Source organism: Corvus brachyrhynchos, unplaced genomic scaffold (assembly GCF_000691975.1).
Source record: "Corvus brachyrhynchos isolate BGI_N302 unplaced genomic scaffold, ASM69197v1 scaffold115, whole genome shotgun sequence".
Lineage (NCBI taxonomy): Eukaryota > Metazoa > Chordata > Aves > Passeriformes > Corvidae > Corvus > Corvus brachyrhynchos.
Window position 1 is genome coordinate 738,899 of NW_008239553.1, and position 24,337 is coordinate 763,235.

General features: G+C 49.4%; 3 protein-coding genes across 5 annotated transcripts in view; 1 reads left to right on the forward strand and 2 right to left on the reverse strand.

Moving 5' to 3' along the window:
• The window catches only part of IRF7 (interferon regulatory factor 7), an 8,201-nt gene extending 1,614 nt beyond the window's left edge, over nucleotides 1-6,587 (forward strand). Inside the window, exons 2-12 of the mRNA XM_017741601.1 lie at nucleotides 3-18; nucleotides 106-268; nucleotides 600-762; nucleotides 844-926; nucleotides 1,104-1,149; nucleotides 1,259-1,360; nucleotides 1,434-1,631; nucleotides 1,788-1,913; nucleotides 2,040-2,420; nucleotides 2,582-2,700; nucleotides 3,409-6,587. Coding sequence (XP_017597090.1) covers nucleotides 3-18; nucleotides 106-268; nucleotides 600-762; nucleotides 844-926; nucleotides 1,104-1,149; nucleotides 1,259-1,360; nucleotides 1,434-1,631; nucleotides 1,788-1,913; nucleotides 2,040-2,420; nucleotides 2,582-2,700; nucleotides 3,409-3,555 — 1,544 coding nt within the window. The 3' untranslated portion in view covers nucleotides 3,556-6,587. The remainder of the gene's footprint in view (nucleotides 1-2; nucleotides 19-105; nucleotides 269-599; nucleotides 763-843; nucleotides 927-1,103; nucleotides 1,150-1,258; nucleotides 1,361-1,433; nucleotides 1,632-1,787; nucleotides 1,914-2,039; nucleotides 2,421-2,581; nucleotides 2,701-3,408) is intronic.
• Nucleotides 4,000-13,403, reverse strand: LOC103620900 (malignant fibrous histiocytoma-amplified sequence 1 homolog). 2 transcript variants are annotated; one of them, XM_017741686.1, is made up of 11 exons: nucleotides 12,127-13,403; nucleotides 10,265-11,144; nucleotides 9,372-9,663; nucleotides 8,762-8,948; nucleotides 7,647-7,837; nucleotides 7,069-7,556; nucleotides 5,746-5,903; nucleotides 5,081-5,240; nucleotides 4,550-4,620; nucleotides 4,343-4,449; nucleotides 4,116-4,133 (listed from the first exon to the last, which is right to left on the reverse strand). In XM_017741686.1, exons 1-11 carry the CDS (start codon nucleotides 12,143-12,145, stop codon nucleotides 4,116-4,118), a joined length of 2,571 nt encoding a protein of 856 aa, XP_017597175.1. In that variant the 5' UTR covers nucleotides 12,146-13,403. The 2 variants fall into 2 exon arrangements, with proteins under 2 accessions (XP_017597174.1, XP_017597175.1); XM_017741685.1 differs by having other exon boundaries at nucleotides 4,000-4,133; nucleotides 10,265-13,403.
• A 549-nt stretch (nucleotides 13,404-13,952) lies between these two features.
• PHRF1 (PHD and ring finger domains 1) overlaps nucleotides 13,953-24,337 on the reverse strand; it is a 27,155-nt gene continuing 16,770 nt past the window's right edge. Inside the window, exons 13-18 of one of the 2 annotated variants that reach the window (XM_017741683.1) lie at nucleotides 22,513-22,667; nucleotides 18,878-21,655; nucleotides 18,022-18,173; nucleotides 17,291-17,551; nucleotides 16,083-16,211; nucleotides 13,953-14,899 (exon numbers count right to left, since the gene is read on the reverse strand). In XM_017741683.1, coding sequence (XP_017597172.1) covers nucleotides 14,765-14,899; nucleotides 16,083-16,211; nucleotides 17,291-17,551; nucleotides 18,022-18,173; nucleotides 18,878-21,655; nucleotides 22,513-22,667 — 3,610 coding nt within the window. In that variant the 3' untranslated portion in view covers nucleotides 13,953-14,764. The remainder of the gene's footprint in view (nucleotides 14,900-16,082; nucleotides 16,212-17,290; nucleotides 17,552-18,021; nucleotides 18,174-18,877; nucleotides 21,656-22,512; nucleotides 22,668-24,337) is intronic. The other variant, XM_017741684.1, reaches the window with a different exon arrangement.

The window sequence follows — 24,337 nt, forward strand, 5'->3', positions numbered from 1 at the left end:
AGCGCCGGAGAAGGAGGGGTAAGTGGGGCCCAGCACCCCCGGCCCTCCCCGGGTCGCCGTCCCCGGGTGGCCCCGGTCCTCCCGGTGACAGTCCCGCGCCCGCAGGGAAGCCCAGAAGCTGCGGTTCGGGCAGTGGCTGCTGAACGCCATCAGCAGCGGGAGCTACAGGGGGCTGTGCTGGATCGACCCTGGCCATACCACCTTTCGCGTCCCCTGGAAACACAACGCCAGGAAGGACATCACCAGCAGTGACGTGGAGGTCTTCAAGGTGGGTGGGATGACTATCACCAGCAGCGACTTGGAGATCCTCAAGATGGGCAGGGTGGGGGTCACCAGCAGCAGCCTCTGGGTCTTCAAGGTGTGGGGGATGGGGTTGATCCGTAGTGCACTCAAGGTTTTCCAGGTAGGAGGGTTCGAGTGACCAGCGGCACCCTCAGGGTCCTCAAGAGGGGTAGGATAAGATGGTGACCAGCAGCAAGTTGAGGTCTTCAGCGTGGGTGGGATATGGGAGCTGGGAAGGTGGGGGAAGATCAGTCATCCCTGGAAGCCTCCATGCTCATGGAGCCAGGGACCCCATGCTCACACCTCTGCACCCCCAGGCCTGGGCGCAGGTCAGTGGGCGGTATGAGGAAGGCTCCGAGGACCTGGCCAAGTGGAAGACCAACTTCCGCTGTGCCCTGAGCAGCACCCAAATGTTCAAGCTGGAAGATGACCATTCCAAGCGTGGTGATGACCCACACAAGGTCTTCTCCATTATCTCAGGTGAGCCTCGCCCCAAGGAGGGGTTGTGTTGGGTGGGGTGAGAGATCTCAGGACCTCCCACTCCTGGTGCTCTCCTTTCAGCCACCCTCCAGCACAGCAAGGAGGGAGATTCCAGCATTCCTAACCCTGTGGTGGACCAACAGCCAGCACAACAGCAGCTCCAGGTAGCTGGGTGGGCACAGCAGGCCAGGGGTGTCCCTGCTGCCACTTGCAGGCATTTCAACTTCATGTCCTTAGGGTGCACCCAAGCTGCAACCCAGCACCTGGCCAAAATACGGGCTGGGGGAGGTTGAGTGCCTGGCAACCACAGCACTAAGATCCCAATCTGCTTCCCTTTCCAGCTGGAGCATGACTCCCAAGACATGGCCTCAGCAATCGCTGTCCCAGGTAAGCACTAGTCTCACACTCCTTTTTTTTGGGGGAGGACACCCTGCTAGGCTCAGCTGGGGCTGATTTTGTGGCTGTGAGATATCCCACCCACTGTGCTCCCCCTTAGGACCTACTGACCCACAGCTCTCGATTCTGGAGGAGCTGCTGCAGCAGTGTGACATCTCCCCCCGTGACCTTGGCTCACTGGCCCAGTCCTGGGTGCCCACAGGTGAGACCAGCCCTGCTCACGGGGTGCAGAGTGGGTGGCTGCCTGGGTGGGTGACCCCAGCACCTTCCCACAGGTGGTTTCCCTGCAGGGGACAGTCCCCACCAGGATGTCATGCTCCAGCCTCACCAGGACACCCTGCTCCAGCTTTATGCAGACCCCAGCCAAAACAACTGCTTCCCTCCCACGACATTTCCACAATGGGTTCCCCCGGTGGAGCAGCCCACCTTGGACACCTACCACCCACCGGGCCTCATGCCACCAGAGGAGACAGGTGGGTGCTGTGCAGCAGGATCCGGCCCTGGCTGTGGGAATGCCATAAGGGAGTGGGAAGAGGCTGGGGTGCTGCCATGGGGACCCCATGCCAAAGCAGCCCCCACTCTGCTGCATCCCGAATGGTGATGCCGATGCTGCTCATCTCCCGCTGCAGGGGCCATGCCACTGCCGTGCCACCTGACAGAGGGCACGGGCCCCACGCAGTACCCAGCGGAGGCAACGTTCTTTGTCCCTGCTGCCAGCCCTGTGCCACAGCCACGGCTGCTGCTGGATAACACAGGTGAGGGTTATTCACAGCTATAAATAATTATTACAATTGTTAACACTAAATATGCTTGGGGGGTGCTTTGGAGAGGGAAAACGTTTCAGTTTGGAGGATGCAGCTGCTGATCACTTCCTGGTGCAGATGGCATCGTCTCCATCCTGGATGTCACCATCTACTACCGGGGGAAGGAGTTCCACCGGGAGGTGGTTGGGGGCAGCCAGAGCTTGCTGACATACCAGCCCCCCAGTCTGCTGGAGGCCCCGTGCCCCTGGCACGTGGTGCGCTTCCCCAGCCCCGCAGGCGTGGCTGACAGCAAGCAGCGGCGCCTCACCGAGGAGCTGCTGGGCGTCGCGGGGCTGCAGCTGGAGCAACGTGCCGACAAGGTCTTTGCCACCCGCCGGGAGAAGTGCAAGGTGTTCTGGGCCTTGTCCCAGCAGCTCGAGGGGGTTGAGGAGCCCCCACCCAACCTGCTCTGCCGGGACCAGGAAACACCCATCTTTGACTTCCATGAGTTTTGCACAGGTGAGTAGGGGTGGCACATTGTTCCCCGTATGTTAGTTCCTGCCCAGCCTGGTTCTGGGGCTCATGGGAGGCAGCCCCAGGATGTTACAAGCATCCAAACCCTCCCAGTCCCTCTGTTCCACCAGGCTCACCCCAAAACTGAGCCCTGTTTTGCTTCACAGAGCTGAGGGACTTCCGCAATGGCCAAAGGCAGCGATCCCCTGACTTCACCATCTACCTCTGCTTTGGGCAGGCCTTCTCCAAGGACAGGCCTAAGGAGTCCAAGCTCATCCTGGTCAAGGTGCAGTAGCCAAAACCCACTATCCCACTGCTGCCCAGGGAAGGGGAGAGACTCATGGAGTCCCAGGGGAGCTGGGACTCTGGGTACCTGAGGAGGGGGATCCTCGAGGTCAAGGTGGGTGGGAAATGGAAGGTCTGGGTGCCTGAAGAGGGACCCCTGGGGACTGAGGCAGATGGGATTCTGGGTGCCTAGGGATGGGGACTCCCTGGTGATGAAGAGGTGATGGAGTTTCCTCAGGGACTGGGTAGCGACAGCCTCAGGGGCCAGGGGAGGTGAGTGCTTGGGTGCACAAGAAGGGAGACCCTCAGTGTGGGGTTTGGGAGCCCTCAGGATATGGGGCAGATGGAGATCTGGATACCCAAGGAGGGGGGACCTGGGGGGCTGAGAGAGATGGGGGAACTGAGTGACAGGGGAGGGGACCCTTGGAGACATGGGCGGCTGTGTGACCAGGAAGGGGACCCTTGGGGACCAGGGGAAACATGGGGCGAGGGTGAGCAGCTGCCTGGGCCAGAGGACACTTGGGGTCTGGGCAGGATGGTGTGGAAGGCAGCTGCCCAGGGCCAGGGACCCTCAGGGTTTGGGGGAGACAAAGGGTGCCCCAGACATCTCCTCCCTGCACTCCAGGAGAACAGGGCTATGCAGGGTGTTGCTGCCACAGCGGGCAGCTGCCCCTAACTTGCCCCTGACCCCAATGTTTTGCCGCTGCAGCTGGTGCCCAAGTTCTGCGAGTACTACTACGAGCAGGTGCTGCAGGAGGGAGCCTCCTCCCTTGACAGCCACACCCTCAGCCTGCAGCTCTCCAACTCCTTCGACCTCATGGAGCTCATCGAGCAGTACAACATGCAACTGGGCTGACCCCTCGTGCCCCGCTCCCCATGGCCCTGGCACAGGCTGCAGGACCACTGGGCATCCCAGCCTCTGCAAACCAGCACCCCCCAGCCCAAGGACAGCTTCAGTGACCAGTCCTGGAGTCACACATTGCTTTTCCCCTCCATCAGCTGCTAGTGTGTTTTTGTGGAGTGTGGTAATTTACAGATTTATTTTCTTAATTTTTCCAAGTTAAAATATGTATGTATAGAAACGTAGTTCTCTCTTGCTGCTGTTGCCTGGACACCTGCCTCTGCTATCAGTCTGAAATCTTCGCTACGCCCTTCTACCCCCAGAACCACCAGGGTCCATGCCCAGCCTTGTCTCAGCAAAGTCCCTGCTGGCAGGGGCGGGTTGGTATCCGAGAGCTTATCAGTGCCTTCTTCCCTTTAAATTTTGAGTAGATGAGGTGACTTCCCACACCTGAAGGGATGCATTTATCAATGAATTTATTTCCATGCATTAAGGCTACAAACATGACTTGCAAGCAGAATGTGTTGAGGACGCTTTTGCTAAACAAAAGTACTTCCGTGAGCACTGGCCTGGAGTCACTCACTGGAGATGTTCTGGAAAAATAAGGCAGTAACTACAACACGAAGCACCCAGACCTCAGCTCAGAGGTGCAGAAGGGGTGGTATCTCAGGGAGGAGTGTGGAAAACCAGAGGGCTGCCTGAAGATGGGGTGTGCCCTCCCCAGGCTGCAAGCAACTGCATCCCCTTGATTCAGGAGCCTGACCATCTGGTCCCTGGGCAAGGGGAGGTGGCGTGTTCTTACCTGCCTAGTGACCTGGATGCTGCTAGGTCCAAAAGTGGTGGTCCCGTAGCTTGTCACGTAATAGTGAGCAGAGGGCTGTGCCAGGGGCTCCTCCAGCTGCCTGGGTACTGTGGGAATGGGACACCCTTAGCACCCCAGTTCCAGCAAACCCTCAGCCCTCTTTCCCCTGAGTGCTGTTGTGGCACTAACTCAGGACACTGGGCTCACCTTTGGGCAGGAGCAGCTCTGCACCAAAACGGTGCCCACACGTCCCACAGGTTTTAACGTCTTCCTTTGTCCTGTGGAGGAAAAAGCCCGGGAGAGAAGGAGCAGGAGCTGCCCTCAGCACTCCCCAAGGAAGACGATGCCAAGGCAGTGGAAGAGGCTTGCTCTTCCCACCCTGACCAGCTGCAATTGGTGGGACAACCACTGCCCTCCTGGGTGCCTGAGCACCTTCAGCTCTTCATGAAACAGGGACATGTGGGCATGTGTCCAGAGTGAACATCATGTGCCTGAGCCCCAGAGTCTCATCTGCTTCACCTTTCTCTCCATGCTCTAATTTCCCACACCAGAAAGTGCTAACACCACGTGGGACACGAGCTGCTATGGAGAGAGCTGCTATGGGAGAATGACACTGTAGTGCCAGCGAATTTCATTACTAATTTCACGTGGCTTTTAGAAGCTGACCCGCCCCACCAGCATTGCAGTAGTGACCACCCAGGTCCTGCCCTTGCTTGGAGGGGCACAGCTTGTACGTACATGGCACCTGTGCCATCCATGTCCGGCCAGAGGAACTCTGCAGGACAGCCGGACGTTCGGCAGGGAGTCTTCACACACACGTGCAGCCCCGGCCACTCCTCAGCGAGCTTCTGGATGACGAGCACAACTGCCACGAGGAAGTCCCAGGCAAACTGGAACCCTTCCAGCAAAAGGAGAATGTCATGCTTGCTTACAGCCCCCAGCCACAGCAGCCCCGGAGATGCTGTGGTGACCCACACATCACTTCCAGCCCACGGCCTCAACTGTTGGACCAGCTCCATTTCTCCAGTTAACCAAGCCGCCATAAGGAATTTAATGGTATGTTGGAAGAGCTCCCCAACTTGGGTGGCCCTTTTACTTATCTCTTGAAGACCCAGCCTTAGACTGTACTCTGCTGGGGCCTTCTGGGCAAGGATGACCCATCTGCTCCATGACAAGAATGAAAACTTGACTTCCCATTTTTATGTGATACCTCTAAAGGAGTCCTGAACAGAATTGCATGGAGAAAGAGGAAATCTGTAAGTGGACTGCTGGTGGAGCCAGGCCAGACTAGGATATGTGGCAGAGGCTTCTTGGGACACTTCCCAGAGGGCTGGAAGTGGCAGGGGTGGAGCTCAGGAGAGACATGGAGTTGGGAGTCATGAAATATGGATCAGGGATCTTACCTGTCCTTTCCGATGGCTTTCTGCAGCGGAGCTCCAGGTAGCTGTAGGCCCTCTGGTTATTCTCTTTGATCAGCAGAGGTTTGCCATTGCATACAAGCAGGCAGGTCACCTTCGCCACCCAGTGTGTGGAATAGAAGGAGCAAGCTTTCACCAGGAACCTGCGAGGAGATTGCCCATGGCTTTCAGCACTTTCCTCCTAGCTTATGGAAGAAAGTGTGGTACCAGGTGGACTTGAAAATATGAGCTGAGCTTCAGTAAGAACAGAGGCAGACACCAAATGAGGACCTTCCCCTACTGAAAGCTCAAGCAGCAGGAGCAGCCTCTTAAGCCAAGAGATCCTTCCAGAGTTGGCCATCTTGTCCTGGTTTTATCTGGGATGGGGTTAATTTTCTTCCTAGTAGCTGGTACAGTGCTGTGCTTTGGATTTAGGATGAGAATGATGTGGATAACACACTGATGTTTTAGTTGCTGCTGAGCAGGGCTTACACCAAGTCAGGGACTCTTCAGGTTCTCAGGCTGCCCTGCCAGCGAGGAGGCTGGGGGTGCACAAGAAGCTGGGAGGGGACATAGCCAGAACAGCTGACCCCAAATGACCAAAGGGTTATCCCACAGCTGGTAGCATCACTCTCAGCATATAAACCTTGGGGAAAGCTGACTGGGGGACCACTGCTTGGGAACAGACTGGGCATGAGTTGGTTAGTGCTGAACAATTGTTTTTTACTTGCACCACTTGTTCTTCTCTCTAATTTCTCTTTGCTGATTTCCTTTGCATTACAATATTATTATCACTATTACTGTTTTTATTATAATTTATTTCAACTATTAAACTGTCTTAATCTCAACCCATGAGTTTTCTCACTTTTCTGATTCTCTCCCCAGTCCAGCCAGGGAGGGTGACTGAGTGGCTCTGTGGTGCCTGGTTGCCAGTTGGCGTTTAACCATACCACTGTCAGACAGAACTCTAGACCAGTCCAGAAAACCAGAAGTTCCAAAAACTGGTATAGTTCCAACACCCATAGAAACTAGAACATTCTCGGGTAGGACTGTGAGACCTTTGCCTGCCTGGATGGGCACAGATTATCCAAACACATTCCCCCCACCCCGATGAAAGGTGGCTAGAAGGAGCGTGGCCGTTGCTCACGTCCAGGCAGCGAACATCATAAGGGTTCACCCAGGGCCCCACACGTGTGTGGCACAGCTGAGAAGCCATCCTGGTATCTTGACTCCCAGGCTCAGGCCAAGGGCTTGCTGAGAGTCATCCTGGTACTACACCGAGCAAACTCAATCCCACAAGCTCACTGATGGCTGGAAACCAGTGCTTACCTCTGGAAGAAGCCCTCAGGGATTTCGGGTGAGAAGTAGGCACGGATGTGGAGGTCCTCAGGGTGATCTCCTCCCCACACCTCAGACACTTCCTCTGTCTGGTTCAGATAGGTTGGGAACAAGTACCAGGACTCGCCTTGGCTCCGTGTTGTCTCCCATGGCTTTCCAGGCACAAACTCCCTGGCCTGCGGGTTGAGCACGTCGGTGTGCTTCACCTCCAGGCAGAGCTCAAAGTGCTCCAGGAGGCTGAAGAGCTTCCCTCTCCCTCTGTGAGGCCTGTATCCCATGATTTCCTCAAAGACATCCCACATCCCTTCTGAACAGAGCTGGTGCTTCACCAAGGCACGCACAGCCTGGTGGCACAGCATTGCCTTTGACTTGAAGGTCCACACCCAGTTGGCTCTGTCTCTGATGGTGGCGTGTTCCCCGATCAGTGTCTCCACAGAGATGCTCTCGAGCTGCTGGACAAGGCGGTACCGCACCAGGAGCTGCACGGGAAGGGAAGGAGAGGTGAGGTGGCAGTGAGAGGAGCCCAGCTTGGACTCTACAGAGGAGATGGTCCTGATCCCCAGGCTCACCTTGAACATCGTTATTAAAAAGGTAGGCTGGAGAAAGACGGTGCTTTCCAAGTGCTTGATTTCCTCATACCACACTACGAGCCCAATGTGGTGGAGGTACCGCAAGATGTCCTGGAGGAGCTCTCTGCCCAGGCCGGCCAGGTGCTTGTGCTGCGAGAGTTTGCTGAGTAGGTACTGGAGGTCCATCATGCCTAGAGGGAGATACAGGAGCTCAGAATGCATCTCTCAGACACAGCATTCCAAGGTAGATGCTTCAGAGAGCCAACAAACACCAGCAGCATCCCACATAACCTGTGCCATCCCTGGGGAAGTAACTGGGATCAGAGTGATGCTCTGTGACTGTGACCAAAAATGCTCTGCCTCTCCTCAGCTGCCCCACTGCCACCCTGCAGCCCCCACAGCCTTGCCTTGGCTCAGCAGTGGCAACAGCCTGCCAGAACTTTCTGAAAAATGAGGCTAACACTGGGGGTTTTTTATTATTATTGTTTGAGGAAGCAGGTTTGTTTCCAGCCAGAAAACCTCAGATTGCCAGTTAAACCTCAGACTGACATTCAGCAATGCAGAGAGACAGGCAACAAAGTCTGGCTTATCTCCACAGAAGAAAAGCCTCTGCTCCTTGTTCTCTAATCCTGCAGTGGCCAGGGGGGCCAGAGATGTCACTGGGAACTGGTGGTGTTCGTACCTGCTTTGGGTACGTAAGCAAGAGGCTGGAGCTGTCTGCTAATCCCGGTAAGTCACAGGAGACATGGAAAAGGGTCTAGGGAAAGGTAAGGGTCATTAAATAAAATTAGCAGGATGTAAATTTGAAAACCACATGGAAGCATTAAAGCTATGGAGCCCTGCAAGGTTTTTTAATTGCTTATGCAGGGAGAAGAGGAGAAAGCAAAACATCACTGGAAAGCAAGGAACCAGACAGCATGGCCCATTCAGGCGTGCTCAGTATTAACGCTGCAAGGTCTTCAGCAGCAACCCCACTGCCACACAAACAGGGCCAGAAGCTGCAGCAAGCACTGGACAGCCCATCCCAAACTCAGGACAGCACTGGAGAGAGCCTGTCCCAGGCACGGGACAGAAGCTCCCCTCAGAAAAGCATGGCAGGGTTGCAGACCACTCACCGTGGTCTGCCACCTCCTCGCTCCGTGCAATATCCAAAATGGCAGCTTCCACCTGCCTGTAGACGGGCGGCAGCACTCGGAAGACCTCGGGGAAGAGCTCCTCATTCTTCACGTGCTCCAAAATAGTGGCCTCGAGCTTTTTGATGTCACAGTGATCCGTGCAGTTGACAGCAACTAAATTTAAGATCTGGAAAAGAGGAAGCACATACCTGATGAAACTACACCCGGAGAAGTCTTTTAGCTTGTGAGGACTTAATGCCCATGAGGTCACTCAGGGTGGAACACACCACTGGCTCAGCTTCAGAGGGCACTTGCTTCACATCTCTGTTCTGCAGCAATTCCTGAAAATCACCTGGTGATGGTGAATGGCCCCTTGCACTCCTCCTCAGGCACTTGCTACAAGCCACAAGAGGAGATGCCCATCACCTACCAGGGACAAGGACCCTGCAGGTCACAGCCAGGGGTTACCATGTCCACCCCAGCCTGGGGAGGGGCTGCAGTAGTGGCCTGATGCACTTGCACCAGATCACCTTAGCCAGTAGCACCCTGGGGTGCCAGAGACAACAGGGTGACCTCAGCCAGCCAGAACCCAGGACAATCTCAGCCCTACAGTTAACGTGCAGCTCTCCATCTCTTTCAGCCTCTCCCACTGGTCCACGTAAAACTTGGGCTCTTCACTGCCCTCCAGGTTGTTGATGAAGTGAGCAAGGTTGCTTTTTCTCTCTGCCAGCATGGCTGTGATCCTGGCCATGATGTCATGTGTCTTCTCTGCTACCTCCTGCTCCTGGCAGCAGTCCACATGGGTTCCCACAGGAAGCACCACCGAGTTTGGCACTCGCATGGACAGGTTGTTGATCCAGAAACCAACAAGCTCCTTGAAAGTTTTGTCATTAGTTTGGTACCTGGGGAGGGAGAAAAAGAAAATCCCAAATTCACATCTTACCCTCTGGATCTCCAGCCAACTTCTACCAGTGCAGGCCTGACCACACACTCCGTGCTGTCCCAGGAGCTCACTGGAGAAGAGCTCAGATCTCAGAAGCTGACATGGACTGTATCCAAGCTCATCCTTCAGTTCCCCATCCTTAAGCTATGGGGTGTAGCAGAGTCAATCCCTGCTGTAAATGGGAGCATCCCTCTGTAGCACAAAACCCAAGCCTGATGCTCCCTCCATGTTCAGGGAACACCACAGGATACAGACGGGATTGTAGGAATTTGCTTTTTTGCAGAAAGCAAGTCTGTTCAGAGGGGGTTCAGTTGTCACATAAGGAGTTGGTGCTTATTCAACCCCTCCAAACAGAGGCCTTTGGCAAGGTGATGACAGACCTGGTGGATTAAAAGATTGATCTGCAAAAAGGGGGAGGGGGAGAGCCAGCTATGCCAGTGGTGCAAAGACCAGGCCTCGAGGCCCAATGGAAACGGTGTGAATTCGTGCAGTGCAAAGTTTCCCCAGCTCCTTTTTAGTTTCCCTGGTCTACCTGGAATCCAAACCAGCTAAGCACTTACATGTGAAGATTGATGACAAGGATGATGAGTGCCTGTGGGGTGATGAACACGTGGTGAGTCACGTAATATTCCAGCTGGCCGGCAAAGTCCCAGAAGAGAAACGTGAAGTCCTCGATCTGGAACTCACTGATCTCTATGCCAACTGTTCGTTCTTCCTCAGGAACCAGTTTGGATTGCCCTTGCTTCAGGCTTCTGCAGATTGTGGACTTCCCCGCCAGTGAGGCCCCCAGGAACATGGTCTTGACCCTCTTGTCCTCCTGCCCCAAACCATGCTGAAGCTGGTTGAAGTAATTCCGGATCTGCTGAATGCCACCAGCACACACTTCACTGGGTGGCTCCCGGAGGGGATTCCCACTGGCCTTAAACACTTTCAGGGATTGTCCCTGGAAGAGCTCCTTGGGGAGCTGGCGAAGGGCATTATTCTGCACATGGAACTCCTGTAAGCGTGCCAGCTGCAGGACAGGCTGCGGGAAGGTCCGGAACAAGTTGTTGGAGATGTTGAGGTACTGAAGGCTGCCTTGACAAGCTGCCAGGTCCCTGGGGAGGGCACAGAGACGATTGTTGTTCAGTCGCAAGTGCTTAAGCCTGGGGAGATGGGAGAAAACCCCCTCTGGGATGATCCGGATTTGGTTCTGATTCAGCTCAAGCCTCTCCAAACAGACCAGGCTCTGGATTTCATTGGGAAAGTCCACAAACTCATTCTTGGACAGTATCAGCTTCTTGAGGTTGCAAAGCTTAGAAATGCCGGTGATGCTCCTGAGTTTGTTCCTGTCGAGGTCAAGGCTCTCCAGCATGGAATTGCTCAGGACTGCAGGCGGGAGCACACGCAGCCTCTGGGTAGAGAGATTCACTTCACGAAACCTGTCCTCCTGCTCCTGACCTGGACATATGGGACAGGGAAGGTGGTTAAAAGAGACTTTGACGCTTTGGAATTGCAGACCATTATTTCTTTTTTTTTGCATGACTTTGGGATGATTTTGGCCAGCAAGAAAAAGCAGAGGAGCTGGTTGAACAGTGCAACCACAATTACTGCTTGACCAGCCCCTGTGTCCTCCCAAGAGAGGAACTGAAGCTGAGGATCTTGGCTGGGACTGAAGACACAGGAACAGTTCCCACCAGATGCTGACCTGCAGCCCAAGTGTCACATTAACAGATTTGTTCTCATGCTTTGAGCCCTGCAAGAGCTCCAGGCACAGATGCATCTACCCCAAAACTGGGAGTTTTCTAATCCTAGCAGTGGGCTGGGGGGGGCAGAGCTGATGTCAGGACAGCTGCTCCCCATATAACTCGCCCAGCCCACTCAGCTCTTGGCCACAGCTCCATGGATGCACTCACTGAGGCCAGGGCCAGCGAGTTCAGACACTTCCTCTTTCACATCCTCTCCCCTCCAGATGACGCTGTGATTCCCTGCAGAGATGCTCCCAGCCCTGGGAGACTGGGGGAATAACACAGGGACGGTGGGGTTCCCCAAAGGACAGGGCACACAGGCAGGGACTCAGCGATGGCTGAGAACATCCCCAAACAGAGGGTGTTTAGAGCAGAGAGATTTGCAGGCGAGGAGAGCGCCAGCGGGATGGGGATCACATGATACCAAAGCAAAACATGGTTAGATTTGCTTTCCTCTCTCGTTTCACTTCCTCCCGTGACACCAAGCATGGCATCCCCTTATGCAATGCACCCCACTCAGGACTGACTCATCATCATTTCTCAGCATCACCACTGAAACATGGGACATGCTCCAAGCCCAGCAGGAAAGCAAGCCTTTGCCCTCTCCCAAATGCCCAGTCTCTCCATCAGGGACAAGCCAAAGGACTCCCACCACCATTGACCCAGAGCAGTGAAGAGCCAGGGCAGCTACTCACAGGCTCTGGGCTGGGCCATGACCCTGCAGTGTGGCACCACCTGGATCCTCCGGGCACTCGCCTCCCCCTTTCGTTTCCTCCTCTTGTGTCACTCCCGCCTCCCTGCGCTCTGCCAGGGAACCCCACCCTCTCTTTTCTCCATCCAACCTCAGAGCAGCTCTCAAGAACCCAAGCACCTCTGGCCAGATGGTATGGCCAGGGTTACATCCCAAAAGCAGTACTGAAGGTCACCTATGAGACAAATATGGTGGCAAAACAGTTCCTGAGTCAAATTCCTGGTGCAGCATCCCTCCCTGCCTGTGCTGAATGACCTTTTGGCATCACCCCTCTTGCAAAGGAATGAAAGGACACTAACAAGAGGTTTTACTGTCACCAAACTACTGCCTATATTGAATAAGTAAGATTTCTTCCCTTAAACACGCAGCAGCATCTGATCCAAGACGGTCAACCAGAAAGGAAAAAAAAAAAAAGCAAGTAGTATACACAGTATTCTAGAAAAACTGTTTTCTAGAACATAGCAAAAGAGGCATTTTTAGGAATGTTTCTCATTGCCTCTCCCAGGAGGCAGCTTAGAATTTGATAATTTAAATGGCAGACAGAATGAAAGAACCAGTATTGTTGTTCATGTTCACTGCAGCAGAAAGCACATGCAGAAGGTGTAGTTTTCAGTCTCAGCAGACTGCAAGCGCAGAGGTAACAAATTTTAACAGGCCTTACAGTGCAGGCACTCCTAATACACCCTGCAACAGGCTGTTATCTTTACTGCCAGTTCAAGGGCAACATTTAACCAAAATTCGAAGCAGTGAAACTGCCCAAAGAATGAAACAGACTGATACTGTCTTCCTGGTAAACAGTGTAGTTGCTTCTACTATTTGGTCAAGACTTGTTTTTCACGCCACCTACCTTTTTTACACACAGGTTATGGCAGAATTGTTCCTCTGACATCTTCAGAGGTATCCAATTTCCACCCTAAGTGTATGCACAACTAGATCACATTCTCTCATTCTTGTGCCAACAGTGCCATAAAAGTTTCTGAATTTTTATTTTGTCCAGAAATCTATCAGCAGTGTTTGTATTCACAACCCCACACCCATATTCCAGGTATGTATTCTAGCTGCAAGTTCAGCTTGAAAACTACAGCTTCTCTGCCAGCTGTTCTTCTGCAGTCAGTACCGTGTCTTTTCCAAAGATCTTCAAAGCCACTCCAAAGTTACCACTTCCTTATCATCCAGCCAGGCTGCACTTCCATAGAGGAAGCATACGGAACCAAGGAAGATTAACTCCAAAATGCTCAGGATTCATCCATAAACACTCCTCTAGCACAGAATGATGAGAGTGAAGCACTGTGCCAGTCCATACACTACTGGTATATAGGCTTGGTTTGTTTAAATAGTAAAAAAATAAACCCTCCAAACCAGTTCCCGTGAAGGGAAAGCCAGTTTCTGAGTTGTAACTTACTGGTTTTCTCTTCAATTTCTCTGTGAAACATCTCCTCCCTAGCAGGGTTTGATGGGGAATGATTCAAGTCAGATTCAAGGGTGCTGAATATCATTTAAGGACCTGTATTTCAGACGGTCACTTAAAAGATCTGGTGCTCTGCAGCACCTGCGGGCAAGGAGCTTTGCTAAAGCAATCAAGATGAAGTCAGACTGTGTGCTGGACTCCTTTGATTCTTGACAGGAAAACCAGTTCTCCTGCAGAGGAGGAGGGAAAATTACTAATCCAACTCCAATCCTCTTCCACAAACACAGCATTCCTTATGCAAGAGCCAACTCTGCAGGTTTACAAGAGGCAAGACAAACAAATGACACCTGCTATAGGACAAAAACCATTCAAAATAACTTTATAAACTCTGTCACATTTCTGCTTTGTACATCAGTCCAACCTTATCCTTCAAGCTTGTTACTGAAAATTGACAATGCTTGCTTTTTGTTTCGCGTTTTCCTGAAAGGCAGACACAAAACCAGCCATCAGTGCATTATTTACACAAGTGCAACACAATCTCCCACCCCAAAATTAATTTTTTCACTAAGGTACTTCCAACAGAATGTAAATAAACACCACGGCTTGAGCAGTGTTTCTGAAGTCAGTTTATAAAGGTTAGCTCATTTCTGCAATCCCCAAATGCCAGAGCGAGTAAAGCTTCGCTCACCATCCAACGGGCTAAAAATACGACATTTCAAGTATTAAATCAGAAATTTCTAAAGACAATCCATATTTTGATAAATAAACACAAGGGAAACAGTATACAGCTCTCAATATACTGTATGAAAAGTGTGTCCAGTTTCAAACTTTAGCAAGACAAGTGCACAGCCCAAAAATGTGATCAAAGTAACCCTGAAAACTGTAGCAATCCGGGAGTTCCAAACATTAATCTCTTCTGTGTTTCCCCTCGAATTACTCTGCTGGTCTGAGGCATTTGATTGTTATTTAGTTCTACAGCTGTAGGTAATCCAAAAAAATCCTAGATTCATTCCCATATGGAAACAATTCAAGAGAAGGTTCCGTAGATAAAGTCTGTTCTCATCTTGTTTCTCTGCACTCTGCTTACAGTGAGATGCAACTGCATGTCTGTTATTCCCATAGCGCCCACAGCTAGGACAAGTTCAGTCCAAGTCATGCTGGCTGTGGCTTGCTCTCAGTTTTCCACTTCACGTGTATCTTCACCATCAGTTTTCTTATGTTTCCTCATATGTTTGTATTTTTCCACATATGCCTTCACCAGGTTAGCCACCTTCATAGGGTTGATCTCTCCACTTTTGCTGTGGCAGATCTGCAGGGGATCAGAAACGGCACTTGGTCAATGACAGCATCTCAGGCAAGTGGCAGAGAGGCCCTAAGCTGTCCAGGGGAGCCAATTCCTGCACAGCCCCCCAAGGCTCATGGCAGGGTACATCAAGCAGAAAACAAAGACAAGAGCAGTATTTTCCTTCAAGCATTTCAGAAATGGCCCAGAGCTTATCTACGGAGCACCACCCGAATGCAGAGGCATCTCGAAGCAAAATTACTCATTTTTACTACAGGCTTTTTCACCCATCCATCCATTTTTACACAACACATGGTAACCAAGGAAGAGTTCAAATCCCAGTTTTGGGATGTTTTTGAGGAAGCAATGCTCATATTAAAAGAATTTGGCAGTTTGGAGAGCCCATTTTGAGATAGGGGAGAAAGAGCAGACCCTACACAAGGAACTTTATCTCTCTTCAGAGAGGAGTTCACAGTGACTTCAGCAGCAATTGGCACCGCTCAGCTCTCTTGCAGAAAACACTTATGGTTCATATGGGTCACACAGAAGATGTGAAACTGCAGCCATTACCTCGTGAATTCTTATTTATGATGGAATTTCTCAGTGATAGCAAGAATGCAGAGCAGGGAGAAAACACAGTTCTCTGAGGTATCAATTAACTGCCTTGACCACAAGAGCATTACTTCTCCTCACGAGACAACATTTACTTGCTGATCAAGTCTTTCTTAGCCACGACCTACTCAGCACTAAGATTTGAGAAAAAAGTCAGTATCAGCAAAATTGCAAGGCCCTCTTCCAAGGTTCAGAGACACCACAGATGCTCAAGGACCTAATGCAGAGAGTATTTTCTCACTTTATCAGAAACAGCTGGAATTCTGGCTGAAGGTCCTAGCGAGGGGGATTTGACCATTCTCACCTAGGGCACGTACCATGTAACATTTCAGCTCAGGCAGCTGAAGCTTAGCAATGTTCTTGTCCACTGAAAACACGATCTCATAAAAGGAACAGACTGACAGATCATCAACGGCACCAATTAGTCCTGCTTAGAGCAGCTACTGCTTCACCGCAGGACTGCAGAGTCAGGGTCCAAAGATCTGCTACTCAGTTCTGGCATGTACTTGCTGAAATGGCAAGTGCAATCCAAAGTACTGCCACTTACATAATGATCTGCCCAGCTCCTCCTCTCCACTTCCTGTCACTGGGCCCTTACCTTCTGCACTGCTTTCCGAAGGATGCTCTTGTACTCCTCCTTTGTAATCTCCCTCTTCTGGTAAAAAGGTTTGATGGCAAGTTTCACTTCTTCCACAGCCCTTTCTTGCATGTGAAGCTTCTTCATGTACTGCACAGGAAAGAGAACTTCATTACCTTGTGCTGTCTTGGGAATGGTTTCTGAATCTGTTTTTCTTAGAATCGATCAAACAACGAAAACTCTCATTTCACAATTTCAACAACCCAAGTAATCACCTCCAAGTGATTTCCTTTACTGTCAATTGCTGTCTTGAAACAAATACCAATTTGTGCTATGAGGAACCCTTGCTTTATGTAACATTTATTCTGCGTCTTAAAGAATGGGTTTTAAGCAAGTGACTACAACGTGGACTTCCTAATTTTGGCCTCCTCCTTCCCTTCCAACAGCTCTGGAGTAAACACACATCCAACAAAAGGCACCAGATTCTAAAAGCAGCAAACCATAATTGTGAATATAAAGCTTCAGATAGCTCTAAAGGCAATCTGAAAATTGCAGAGGTGCCTATGAAGTAATGATTACAGGTGCCATCAAAACAAGTTCATAAAAACTGCTGCTCATAAATGGAGGTTCAGTGGGAAATGCATCTTACTGTTTGGTTTTATGGTACGAAGCAAAATAATGGGCTAAGTTTTTCTTCTTGTGTTAGCATCCACTGTGCCTAAAGCAGATGGCCTGTGCAGCAAACCCAAAACTCAGCAGCAAGGGACTTGAACTGAAAGATCTCCAAAGTGTTTTACTATCTCTACATTTTCAGTGCTGATAAGCAACAAGACACAGTCCTACCTCTCTACAGGACTGTTATGAGAATTGATATTAATTTCAAAGCTGAAGGGGAAGGGAGAAAACGAGGTGTTTAGAGAAACTTGGACATTGTGGTTTCTGGAAAGTCCCTTCCAAATATTCATGCAAGAAAGTTTCAGAACTTTAAGAACGTTATTTTAGGTGTTTTAATCCCTCTCTGTCCTACCATGATGAAGCAACAGAAAGCAGAACAAAAAAATGGAATAAATCCCAAACAAATTCAAAGAGAGGACTGCCTCCTGCTCCTGGGTTAGCAGAGTCAGTCACCAAAAACAGCAGGGCTGGGAAAATACAGTACAGAAAGTTTAAAAATCCCTCAAATGAAAAAGTTCAAATAAACAGCTCATTTATTTTATGCATTTACTCACTTCCTCATTTTTTGTTTTATCCACTGGAGGTTTGGGTGCTTTGATCTTTTCCTCTGCATTTCCAACAGAAGCAGCTTGGATTCCTGGCTCAGATGCTGTAGCCAGGCTGCCCGGCTCTGGGGTGAGGCTCTGTCCTGCCACGCAGCCAAGAGCTGGAAGACTTCCCTGCATGATGAACTGAACCGTGGGCTGGCTCACCGGGGCGTAGGGGGGCAGGCTGGAGGGCAGAGCTGGCGCCAGAGGGATGTTCTGACAGTACACCTGGGAAACACACACCACTCTGTGAATGCTTGTGCTGACAAGACACAACATCAGAGCAGGATTTCCAGAGCATCTTCTATCCACCAGGAGCTACCACCAGCCCCGCTCGCCTTTTAACTGGTGGACAGCACAGACTGATGGCTCAGACCAAGGCTACCAAGCCAACATTTACAGCCTAATCACAGGGAGAAGCTCACAGCTTCTCAGGCAGCACCATCTTTCTGCAAGCTGCTGCTGAAAACAGAAGCTGCATGTACAGAGCAGAATTAGAAGATAATACATTTCTTCAATGGTAAGGAGCACCCTGAGAGATTAAATGACTGGAGGATTGCTGAGGAGTATGGGCTACATGAAATGTACCACACGCAGAGGAAGGCAAACTCTGCCATGAGAGGAGGGTGTTGCACAACAAGGGCACAGATGAGATGGGATGCCTTCCACGACACTTGGGTGCTGGAATAGGAACCAACCTGAGAGGAATCTAGATCAGGAAACATAGGCTCAGGAATCATATAATTGGTTGGAGGAGGCTCATTTAACTGCACCTGATTTAACGTTTGGTTCAAGTCCTCTGCTTTCCAGGCCCCTTCTTTTGCTCGCTGAAGTTTGTAAAATGGCATCCCTAGGTATCCCGAGAGAAGGAAAAGAAAACATCTCAGAACAAAAGAATGTGCCAAAGAGTCAAAGCCAATTATATTTTTAAAATTAAAATAAAAAGCATCTAACAACAAAACTAGCAATAAAAGGATCTTTTTAGCAGTCATTCATATTTTAAAGCTTCTGATAATAGAAAGCTTCTCATCCCCTTGAGCAATTGCTTTCTACTGGGTTTATCTATTGAGAGTAACCAAAAAGAACAACACAGGCAACTCTGTCAACACAAACAGCACAGGTTCCCAAGCCAAACTGTTTCTAGCAGCTTTGCCTTAGCAGCACTCACAGGGGTGAGCTACAGAGCCTTGTCACGCTCCTTGGTTTTGAGGAACATTTATAGACACTGAAGGCAAAGCAACCATTCCAGTTAAGCGCAGAAAGGGTGGGACACAGGCTGCCAGTTCAGAGATGGGGTTGTTGCATGTGCTTCACAAGCGAACAAGCTGCTGCTGGCTGAGCTGTGCTGACAGCACGTCCTCTCCAATTCATTAACACAACTCACCTCATGATTTCAACCAGTGCAAAATGCCAGCTCTCAGGATCGCAAACCACGGCATCACCCCAGCTCAGATGACACAGCTCTTACAGTATGACCAGGTTTGGCCAGGCACCAAAACCCTAAGCCTTATACAGCCTATTTCAACTGCTGTTTGTTTCCCAAAAGAGACTTACTTGGAGCTTTTCCAGCAGACAACGTGCTGCTTTCTTCCTCTTGAAGATTCCAGGTAACTCTTTTCACTGGTGCTTTTGATTTCAAGGCAGGACCCTGAGGTACCACTTCCAGTTCAGGCTTAGTGGAATTACTTGTATTTTCACCTGAGACAAGGCACTCCTCCTTAACCTCCCTCACACAATCCATGACTTTGCTTTTGGATGAGCTTTGAATGGGTGCAGCCTCAGCTGGAACGTGCATGATAACTTCCTTCTTTGGGGGTTGCTCCATCAGAGATGGACATAATGCAGTATTTTCTATTTTAACTGTAATCTCTAGGTTTGTATTGCTACAGCTACTGAGCACTGCTGGATCAGTACTATTCATTAACTCTGTTTCAGCAAAAGAATCCACATCACCAATTGGGACACAAATGTCTGTGATCTCTGGTGCAGGGAATGCAGTTTCACTGCTCACTTCCTGACAGATGGGCTCTACCTTTATAGTTTCTTGGACCTCTCTCAGCTGAACTGGGGTCTCAGTCTGTATTTCCTCAAGTCTGACATTTGGTTGGATGGTTATAGAAAGCCCTTCTAGTACTAGCTCCTCTTTTGGCTCTTGTTTGAGAGAATGGGGTTGCTCCAGACACCTGGTCACATTTTCAACTGGAGGCTTTTGATCCTTCTCTGGCAGAGGAGGAAGCAAGGTCTCTTTTGATCTGTGTTTCCTTTCTTTGGAACGTGATCGGGATCGCAGTCTTTTTTCCTTTGATTTGCTGCTTTTGTGCTCCCAAGATCGAGACCGAGATCTCCACTTTCTCCTCTCCCGAGATCTGGATCTTGATCTCTTTCTGTCCCTTGACTTCAAGCCACTTTCTTTATCATACCTCTCGTAGCTTTTGTCCCTCCTGCGTTTCCGCCTTTTAGTCCTCTCCGTGCTGTTTGACCGGGAGCGGTCCCTCCGCCTTGATCTTGAGCGAGACCGTCTTTTCTTTTTCCTATTTTCATAAAACTCAGAAGTACTTCCAGGACTACCTGAACGTGATCTAGATTTCCTTCTGTCCCTGGACCAAGAAGTTTTTGCCTTTTTATCCTTGGTTCTATCCTTCATTTTCTTTTTTTTAGATCGTTCATGACTGCTAGAACGGTCAGTAGAAGACCGCCTGCCCTTGGATTTTAATGTGTGTGTTTTGCTGTGCTCTTCCCCACCTGACCAAGAGGTAGACCTGGAGCTTCGGTCCCTTGAGTGTGCTCTGTCTCTTGACCCTGAACGTGATCTCTTATGCTCTTTGACAAGTGCTTTTTTCCTTTTCATCTTCTTCTTGCTTCGGGAGCTGGAGTTTGAACGGGATCTGGAACGTGATAGCCTCTCTGCTTGTTCTACCTTTTGGACTTTCTGCTGCCCATCACTCTTTGAGGGACTGTCTGGTTCTATTTTCACATTAATACTAGGTCTAATCAATTCCTCAGCATTAAAGAACACATTAGGTCCCTCTCTGTTTTCCTCCTTTAAACACTTAGTATTAGAAATTTCCTTAACAGCAGATGAAGTGCAAGGACTGCTTAGGAGGTCTTCCTCACCCACATTGTCTCGTTCCTCTGTATCAGAGATCTGTTCTACAATCCTGCTTGCTACTGCCACATCATCATCACGAGACTCTGTGTTACCAGATGGCACATCAGAGTCAGTCCCAGATCCAAATATATTTTCTACCCTGTAAGGAGTGAAACGACGGACAGTTTGAAATGTTTGAACTTTTGGATTTTCAATGGAAATAGTCCTGGTGATATTAGTTAGTGGGATCCCTGAACCAAGCCTTTCAGGACTGCTGTTTGCTGAACTCGAGTCCGATCCTGTTGGCTCGAAGGGATCATATATTTCACTTTTGACCTGCTTTTTCTTTACTGAGAAAAGAGCTGAAGGACTCTCCTTCTGCTGCACGTCATCGCCCACCGGGCGGAAGGTATTACAAAATCCTGGGTTAGACAGCCTGCTGGGATGTCCTGTGTTCCCGGGAATATTGATTTTAAAACTCTCAAAAGAGCCTGGGCCTTTGCCCCTTGAAGTGCCTAGCAGCGATGAACCGCTATAGCCACTGGGATTGGTGGAGAAAGACACCCCGCTTGGACGTGTCTGTTGCTGAGGTTCCTTGGAATTTGACTTCTGACTTTCCACCCTGCTACCCTTTCCCGGCTGATTAGTGCTGTCCTTGCCAGTCAGCTGGGTTATACAGGAGCTGGGGATGTCACAGCTTTGGCTTCCTGCAGGTTCCGGCTCCACCTGCTTGCTGCTGGTTTCTTTTTTAATCTTTGGTATCCTGGGAAGCTCAAAGATGTCAATTCTCTGGGAAGGTGGTTTTACTGGCTGCCTCACAGTTACAGCTTTTGAGCCAGAATTCAAGTTACAGCTCAGGGGCTTTGAAGGTGAATCAGTGGGTACGAAGTTTCTAGATTTTCCATTAAATCTGGGCATTTCATCTAACTTTGAGCCATGCCTGCTCAAAGTTGCTGTATTCTGAGTCTGGACAGACCTGGGTGTCATTGAATATTCTGACTTTACAGTTGCCTTTTCCGGTGCAGTCTGTGCAGGGCTTGCTGCAGACTCGCTCCTGCTCAGCAGAGGTGATGAGAACGAGCTTGAGGAGAAGGGTCTGGAGCGAGTACTCAGCTCCAAGGAAACAGAAGGTCCAGCCATGGAGCTACTTGCTGTGGTCCCTGAGTGCGCTGTACTTGGGTGGGTGTTATGTCCTGAACCATCCTCCACTCTTGAGTCACTTGCTGATTTTCTATGAAATGGAGCTATGGCACACAAACAGACAATTCAGCTTTTCAGGACATACCCGGAGACATGCTCTGCCAACATTAATAGAAGTACTAAGCTAATGATTTTAAGTTCTACTGTGGTTTGCAGACTTGCCACACAGTAATAACAGAGTCCAACAGTTCTTCTGGTCAGATACTCACAGTTTAGTGCCAGACAACAACATCTTTGAGGTAAACACTAATGTTTAGGAAATAAATTATTCTGTTCTATAGGTATCACCAGATTAGTGCTTGCTATTCTGCAGTTGCTGATTGACAGAAATGACTATAATAGAGGACGTTAGAGGTACTTATTTTAAGAATAAAGTTCTATGTTTCAGTTTGAAGAGATTCCTTTCAAGTAATGCCATGCCAAGGGAAGACACAGCTGGAGATGATAGCACATATTTAGAGCTCTACTTTTGCAAAGAAATTTCTTGCCACGGTCCTTCACTCTGCTCTTCAAACTGAAGTACAGATTATAGGCATGACAGCAATGCATGATACACACCAGGAAATTTGGGTACTAAGATAACTTTGGTCTATCCAGTCCTACATTTCTTACAGCAAAGCATGAAACCACTGTGCAGTTCTTTTGAAAGAAGAAAACTATATATTAAAACTAAAATCCTCCAGTAACATCTCAGGTCTGCAATTAAAACACAGACAAGCAACACTATTTCAGACATCCATCTTTATAAGACAGATTACTGTTGGCAGTTACTGAATCCATCCTACATATTCCAATGCCCAGTAAGAGTATCCCTAAGTTTAAAGCTATGCAGACTGTAGGATCAGGGCAGATGTGGAAGAAACAAAGAGGCTAACAGCACTATAAGGTGCCAAGTCCTTACCTTCCTTCTTTGCTGTCAGTGAACCATCTCTGTTGATGACAACATCTGAACTACTCATCATGAGAAGGCTCTGTCCAGACAGGATACTTCCCAACAGATCAGGCACAGGAGCAGCTTCTGCTTCTTGATCAGGACTCAAGGCAGGCACGCTGCTTCTGCATGTTTCAGAGGGGTTACATTTCCTTTACTCTTACAGCACTTGTTCTATACACACACATTACATTAAAAAGAAACCAAAGTCAAGGGCATAAACAGAGGTCAGCCAGGGAAGTTCACTTGTAGTTTTGGCTTCACTAGAGTCATTCAGTCCCCATCGTTCTCTGACAAACAGAAGGTGAAGCTTTTGCTGACTTCCCACAGGAATAATATAAGAAAGCATGTAATCATACCTGAGACTTTCGGTTAGCAAATGCTTTTTATTAAGAGTGGTGCTCACTGTGTTGTATACCAAGATTAACTTTCCAGTGCATTTAAGATGCATTTTTGGAGGATAAACCACTGATTATCACTTCAGAGATATTTCTATCCTAGCTGCCTCTCTTGCCCCCACTAAATCACAACATAAATGTATTCCTCAGGCCTACACTTCTATCTTAAAAAAAATGACAGAGATTGAGCCAGTGTTTAACCAGAAGGTGCCACTGGCAGGGTAGCTAAGAGCATGGCATAGAGAAATTACACTGAAAAACAACTGCAATGCTCCCACACGTGGGACAGCACAAACACTCCCGTTTATGCTTTTCTCAATCTTATGAAGATGGTTTAAGTTCTCAGTTCTTGAAATGAAGGCTGAAAAGGTGTTTCTGGTGTCGGGCTTTTTAGTTTTTATTGCTTTGCTTTTGATGGGATTTGAGGGGTTATTTTGTTTGCGTTTGCTAAAAAACAAACTTCCAAAGGAACCCAGCTCTCTGAGGGAGCTACATTTCATTTCTGTATGACAACAAAGCAAACTTTATTCACATAATGTACACCAAAACACCTGTAATAACATTCAACAGAGAGACAAAATGAGAACACTAAAAGAATCAGCTGCTAAGGCCAGACCAGAAACTCAGTGTAGCCCATGCAAATGGAGCCTTTAGGAAAGCTGAGTATCAGCTGAACAGTTCTACCTTCTAAACAATACGCTACTCAAGTAACTCTGAGGACACGGGAAGTTTCCTGAAAGGCTTCCTTCAGGACTGAGATGGGAAAGGTAGACAAATAATCCAAGTTATCATAGAAATATGCTACCTTAATCCTGAGAAACCAACCTTCACCATAAGTCAGATGCATCAGAGGACAGCTATGTAAACCTTTCACATCTTTAACTACTTAAGCTGAGCTCCCTTCATTTCTCTTTAGCTCCCTCAGACTTGCAGTTTTCCTGTGACTCAGCTGGTACCTGCCTCAGTGACTTTCCTCATCCCCTTTCTTCTCATCATTCTCCTGATTCCCTAATGTCCTATCCCTCAGTCCTGAAAATTCACTGTGGCTGCCAGTGGGGGGCAGACAGGGCACCTGCCCTTGGCAGGCTGCAAGGCACAGACAGTAAAGCAACTGTGAAACTGCAGGATCAAACAAAGCTTCTTCTCAATTTTCTCAGCTCCAACAAATGGCAGCTGAAGTGGGTGAGGTCGGTAAAGCCCTCACCTCCTCAGGATGTGCAATTGGATTCCCTGGCCCTCTCAAAGAAGCAAGTGGTTTTTTAAAGGTTAATGAGACTGGGATTTAAAACATACTAATGGGGTTACTGAACAGTCACAAAACAGAAAGCAAGAGAGTCAGATTAGGGTGGAAATACCAATTGTAAATTTCAATGGAAATGTTTAAGGCATGATGAAAG